This window comes from Plasmodium inui (assembly GCF_000524495.1).
Source record: "Plasmodium inui San Antonio 1 unplaced genomic scaffold supercont1.9, whole genome shotgun sequence".
NCBI classification, from domain to species: Eukaryota; Apicomplexa; class Aconoidasida; order Haemosporida; family Plasmodiidae; genus Plasmodium; species Plasmodium inui.
The window spans coordinates 631,276-637,272 of NW_008481843.1; the positions used below are offsets into that span (position 1 = coordinate 631,276).

The 5,997-nt window shown below is 46.0% G+C and overlaps 4 protein-coding genes across 4 annotated transcripts; 2 read left to right on the top strand and 2 right to left on the bottom strand.

Annotated features, from left to right (window-relative positions):
* Positions 1–440: 440 nt before the first annotated feature.
* Positions 441–748, top strand: C922_02627 (protein transporter SEC61 subunit beta; the record flags this gene model as incomplete). The annotated part of the gene is made up of 2 exons (XM_008818226.1): positions 441–487; positions 631–748. 2 exons carry the CDS (start codon positions 441–443, stop codon positions 746–748), a joined length of 165 nt encoding a protein of 54 aa, XP_008816448.1.
* A 971-nt stretch (positions 749–1,719) lies between these two features.
* C922_02628 (hypothetical protein) lies at positions 1,720–2,528 on the bottom strand (the record flags this gene model as incomplete). The annotated part of the gene is made up of 4 exons (XM_008818227.1): positions 1,720–1,827; positions 1,965–2,022; positions 2,180–2,265; positions 2,457–2,528. 4 exons carry the CDS (start codon positions 2,526–2,528, stop codon positions 1,720–1,722), a joined length of 324 nt encoding a protein of 107 aa, XP_008816449.1.
* Positions 2,529–3,092: 564 nt separating this feature from the next.
* C922_02629 (hypothetical protein) lies at positions 3,093–4,999 on the top strand (the record flags this gene model as incomplete). The annotated part of the gene is made up of 2 exons (XM_008818228.1): positions 3,093–4,689; positions 4,854–4,999. The coding sequence occupies 2 exons, from the start codon at positions 3,093–3,095 to the stop codon at positions 4,997–4,999; spliced, it is 1,743 nt and encodes a 580-aa protein (XP_008816450.1).
* A 249-nt stretch (positions 5,000–5,248) lies between these two features.
* Positions 5,249–5,980, bottom strand: C922_02630 (hypothetical protein; the record flags this gene model as incomplete). The annotated part of the gene is made up of 1 exon (XM_008818229.1): positions 5,249–5,980. One exon carries the CDS (start codon positions 5,978–5,980, stop codon positions 5,249–5,251), a length of 732 nt encoding a protein of 243 aa, XP_008816451.1.
* Between the last annotated feature and the right edge of the window lie 17 nt (positions 5,981–5,997).

Genomic DNA, 5,997 nt, shown 5'->3' on the forward strand with positions numbered 1-5,997 from the left:
AAAAAAAAGCAATGACAGATAGCCATAAACAGAACAGGAACAATCCATCAAACGAAGTTGCAAAATAGGAAACGCGAGAGAATCACGGCATGATCCAAAGTGACGAAGCAAGCATACGAGGGGACGCGAATAGCCGCTTTTTGGTCCCTTTCATCTGCCTCCACCCCCCTGTTCACCTGGGCTAACGCGAAACGAAGAGGACTAGCCAACACAGCAGAAGGAAGAAACTGATCCTATTTAGAGGTTGGCACAAATTAGGAGCAAGTGAGAGTTTTTTTCCTCCACCCCCCCAGGGAGATAACATTAGTAGCGCGATTACCTTCCCCCCTTTGCGAATTTAACGGCACTTCCTCCCAACCTCATGAGGGTTGTCACTCCCACTTTCTCCCCCTTCCTCCGTGCAGGCGACCCCCTTTCCAGATATTATCCACTTGAGCAAAATGAACAGTTCACCTGTTATCGTCGGTGGCATGAGGACACCTGCCAGGTTAGCGCGCTGTTATCAGAGCAAGTGGAGGACCCCACACACATACACTACCCCAGGGGAAACACCTCCCCCTAGTTGGGTGTCCGCCAACCTTAGAAGAAAACACTCACAACATAATTCACATGGCTTTTCCCCCATGACAGACGAAGACAGAGCACAGGATCAGCATCGAACAATGGCAAGCCGAGAGGAAGTAACAGTGGAAATGCGAACAGCATCGTCAAGTTCTATGGAGATGACTCACAAGGATTTAAATTGTAATGAAATGGATTCAAAGGAGTGTTAACGGAGCGTTTATGTAGCGCTTGCGTGAAGGCACTCCGTTTTGTATTCCCATGGTGTTCATATCATTTGGCATCTTCGTCTGTTTCTCCCTGTTGCCTCCCCCATGTGTACATATAAACCGCCTACTTGTGTACCATGACGCTGATGCACTCCTGCGCCATGACTCATTTATTATCCCCCTCCATCACCACCACCCCTCGTTGTAGAACCCCCCAAACGGTCCTTATCTCTACACTGATCTTCATGGCGACCGTAGTGATACTGCACATTATTAGCAAAATTTAAAAAAAAAAGAAGAAAACATACACACGCACGCACGCAGCCACGTGTGGGTGTATATATGAATGTACGAAGGATGACATTTCTATTTCCATCCCCTTGGGCAGATTTAAGGGTAAATCTCCCTCTGCTCCTATAACGCGAAAATGTCAAGAAAAGGGAAAAAAAAAAAAACTGTTTGCATGTTTTTATCCATTTAGGGTTCACCGACTTGTTCATTTATTCAGTTCACCATCTGTGAAATTCTTTTTTTTTTTTTTCGTTCACCAGAGTTCTGTTGTCTTCTCTGTGTGTGTCTGTATGAACAAGCGCATTGGAGAGTCCACATCCCTACGTGGAGAACACGACGCCCGTTGCGCATATGTCTGCCACGGTACAGAAAGAGACCTCCCCAATATACACCCTTGTGCTTGCTTTTTTTTTTTTTTTTTTACATTAAACAAAACAGGTACTAATTTAAATATATGTTTAGGCATAGTTATGGCGGGCACTCTGAGGCGCCCCTCCAATTTGACTTACACTTGATGGGAAACCCCCATTCGGAATGAAACGAAGAAGAAAAGAAAAAAAAGGCAACCTTGGTGGGGTATGGTAAATGCTAAGAGCTTCGAAGGTGTGCTCCCCTATTTTCGCACTTTCATTTTGTAATTTTTTTTTTTTCTATTTTTTTAATCGTGCAACGATCTGTTCATTTCTTCATTGAGGATTGCATTCTGCTCCTTCACCTTTTGGGCTTTTTCCAAGTAGAGGGAGAAGTAGCTGTCTAATCGCGGCATCTACATGGAGGGTGGAGAAAATTTTCCCGTCTGCTGATGCACCGTGGCGGCATGCGTGTCTACAGAACGGCATGTACATATGGACGTGTTCGGTACCGTCCTCTGCTAGCACAGTGCCGTGTGCATAAGCGCATTACCAGCTTTTCCAAATTCAGGACCTCTTCTTCATTCATCCAAGTCAGCTTATGGTTTTGGCTGCGTCAAATTTTAGGGTTAAGGGAGACGACACGGGTGAGTGGGCACAGACCAGGGGCACCTTCACCCCCTCTGCGGGGAGGCGTTACGTTCGATAATCATGCAAAATTTCTACATTTGACAGTTTCGCTGGATAGGTTTTTTTTTTTTTTCCCACTTGTCGACAAAGCACAGAAGCGGCTCGTCCTTCCCATCTTCATCCCTTTTGCCGATAAAAATGAAGCTCTTCTTCCCTGAGGGGAACTGACAAAATGGGGAAGTAAGGGGGGTGGTTTACACGCATGAAAGTATAAACGCGTTAATGTAGAATGTTCCCTCCATTGTGGGGATAGCAAACGAAGCGAACGATTTGTTTACGTGCCGGTGTGTGTGTACAGATGAAACTTCGATGTATACAAACGTATAAAACGTCCTTCTTACACGTATGTGCTCACCTTTATGGTTTTTATTTTATTTTTTGGAGGCCAGTAGATAAACCTTTTGTGAATTTGGAAAAGGCTCACCATGGTGTTCGTGCTTGTCTCTGTACAATTTTCCTCCCAATCGCGGTGAACATGGCGCAGCTGTTTGTTCCCTCGCGGAGAGGCAGCGTGCTTCTTCTGCTACGCCATCTATCACGTGAGTCGTCAAAGCTAAGCAGCACAAATGTATAGGTACGTACATACGCATGTATGCCGTTTGTACATATGCCGTTTGTTCATATGCCGTTTCGTGGTAATCAAAATTGTTCTCAACTCGCTTGTACACTTTTGGCCAGGCGGGCGATTTTGAAAATGAAAAGCGGCGTGCGATGGGGGTAGCGGCCCGAATGAGCCTTGCTGTCGACATTACTCCGAGTGGCGTCCCAGTTGGCGGTTTCGCGCCAGAGCTGCTCCGCGCACGCAGGAAAAGTGGCATTATAGGGGTGGAGGGCGCTCCAGGGTAAGCGTTGTGCGGGCACACGCAGGTGCCTATGCGACTATGTATGCTCGTAAGTATATACTCACATTGTTATTTATTTGTTTTTCTCCCTTTTTTTCGTTTCCCCTCTTTTTTTTTCCTTTCTTCCCCTCTGCGAAAACCCCAGCACGATGTTTTTGAAACTGTGCCAGGGCGGCCTGGCCCGAAGAGTCGCAAAGACCGTGCCCCGCGCGCCCGCGCAAAGGCGAGAAACGAGGACCTTCCGCTTTACAACGAAACTGAGCGAATTGCACACCCAAGATGGAGAAGTGGCTAGCTGCGAAAATGGAAAGAAAAAAAAAATTATGACCTGTTCAGGCGATTTTGTGGAAAAAGGAAAAAACACAGACATGCACTTGGAGCGAATGGAGCAGCGGCAGGGAGGTTTTTATGTGGACCGGACAAGGAGTTCCACCTGTGAGGGTGACCTGGACTACGTAGGGGAGGCCGCCCCGGGGGAAGAAAACACTTTTGATCGTGTTAACAAAGAAGGGGTGTCAGAAGAATACAAATTCATCTTCGAGAGGCCAAAGCACATTGCACACGTGGATGACGAACCAGTGGTGAGGAGACCAGGATGTATAATAGACATAAAAACTCTGTTAAGAAACAATTGGACCTTCCCAGCGGTGGGGTTTAATAGCAAGTTAGAAATCCCAGTGTACAAATTTGAATGTGGCCCTGAGGATGAAAACATAAAGTACGTGAGTGTGCCGAACGACATATTCGGGTTGCCCATCAGGCCGGACATACTACACAAGTGTTACTATTTTTACAGAACTGCCCTGGCAGGGTACACAGAGCGAATGCAACTGTACAAATGGGAGTGGCCAGGCAGCACGAAAAAGTATCGAAGTCAGAAGAAAAGTGGAAAAGCCAGAATGAATTGGAGAAAAACCTGCGGCCGCTATCTGGGGGTGAAAAACCATCCCCTTAGGCCATTCGACCAGAGGACCAAAATAAACAGAAAACTTCTCTGTAGGGGAATGAAAATTATCTTATCAGCCAAATTTGCTCAGGACCAAATAAAAGTCGTAGACAATTTTTTAATCAAATCACATAAGACGAAATATGCTGTCAAATATTTAAGAAATATTTTGGGGACCAACTGCAACAGCGCTCTGCTTGTCCATGAAGGAAAAACCGATGTTAACGACAATTTTTTTTGGGCGTGTGCAAATATAGCTAGCGTTAAAAGGGAAAATGTCCAAGGCGTGAACATTTATAACTTGCTGAAATATCGATATGTTGTCTTCACATATAAATCATTAAAAAATTTAATTTACGAACTGAAAACGTATCCATACAAAATGAAGTGGCTTCCTACATGTGCTACTCCAGACAATTCGGTGGCGCCTGTACCAGAGAAGGTTAAAAATTGGGACATAACTTGGAAGGAAAAGAAAAGGAGAAATAATTTCGCCTTCTTCGATAAAGAAGCTTTAAAAAAAAATATAGAAGAATGGAAATGGAGTAGCGATTTGAAAGGTCCTCTCAAGGTTAAGAAGAAGGACCCCTACAAGAATTTCATTTTGACGAAATTTTCCTGCCATGAGCCCCTTCCTGAATTTGTTAAATATGAGTACCTCTTCAATGTTGATGACTCTCTGGATGGTGCACACGGGGACGTCGCCGCGGATGCGGGGGGCATCCTCGAGGAGATGATGAACGATGATGACTTCTTGGAGGGACGCTCGGCGTTGTCCGCGCTCGGGCTGGGTGCAGCCGGTAGGCACTCCTGAGCTGTGTTAAGAGGCGTTGACGCAGCTCATCTGTGTTAAGCGGCGTTGACATTGTTCAGCTATCCCAACGGCTTTGCGCTGTGTTTCGCGTTCATTCGTGCGTTTCTCTTTTGCACCCCCTCATGTGCGCACCTCTGTTCCCCTTTTTAGAAAACGACCGAGGAGAAATGGGCAAGGAAGGAGTCCACGACGCAGACAGTGATGGCAACAGTGATGACAACAGTGATGGCAACAGTGATGACAACAGTGATGACAACAGTGATGGCAACAGTGATGACAACAGCGATGATAACTAGCATGGTGACCACAAAGGTCTGCACGACGGTGGAGACTATGCGGAGTACCCCAATGAGGAGCTCCCCCCGCGCATGCACAAATGTTCCATCATTTCGGGAGGGGTGCACCCCCCAAAAGGTCTAAAAGGTGAAACGTGAAAAAAAAAAAAAAAAAAAAAAAAATCAAGGCAAAGCAGAGCAGAGCAACGCAACAAAGTAACATCGAGCGCTGCTAACCTCTTGCGGTGGATCCCCACCCATTCAACCGAGCTACAGTGCGTCCAGCTTCCTCCTCCGTTTGGGACTTCCCCCCTCGTCATCGTCCGCAATCGCGCGAGTGGTGGAGAAATTTTCCTGCACAAAATTTATATAGCCATAAATACGAAGGAGGCTTAACTTCATCTTGTCGATGGCTATCTGCCGTCTTTTCAGTTGCACCTTCAGAATGTTAATGACATTATTAACACTCTGGTAGAATCTCAACTTGGCCAAAATGTGAAATAGATTTACGTGGACCTTAATCAACATTTTGATCTTGGTCTTGTCGTCCCGTCTGTTATTCACAATGTCGTCAAAAAGATCGAAGAAACAGTCTTTATATTTTTTATAAAGCTTAATAAATTCATTTTTCAAATTTTTTTTCTCGTCATATAGTAACTCATCACTATCTAGATTTTGGACTCTTCTCTCCACTTGGTGGTTAATCCCAAATACGTTGTAATTGCTTCTGAGGGGTAGTGGCGGGGGTCTCCCCAGCATCAATTGGCACGTCTTCTTGCTGTACTTTTCCTTCCCATCGATTGGTGCCTGGATGGGGGCATTCTCTGTAACGTCGTAAATGTTATACTGGTCCTTTATGCCGCATAACCAATGGCAGGCGTCGTCCGCGTGGTCTTCCCCTTCTTCGGTATCTTCCAGTTGGCTCACCTGCTCATCCGCAGCTACATACTCCTGGAAGTAGTACGGTGGCGGGGGGTAGCCTGACACGTACTTATCCGCCATGGGTCTTGTGGCGTCAA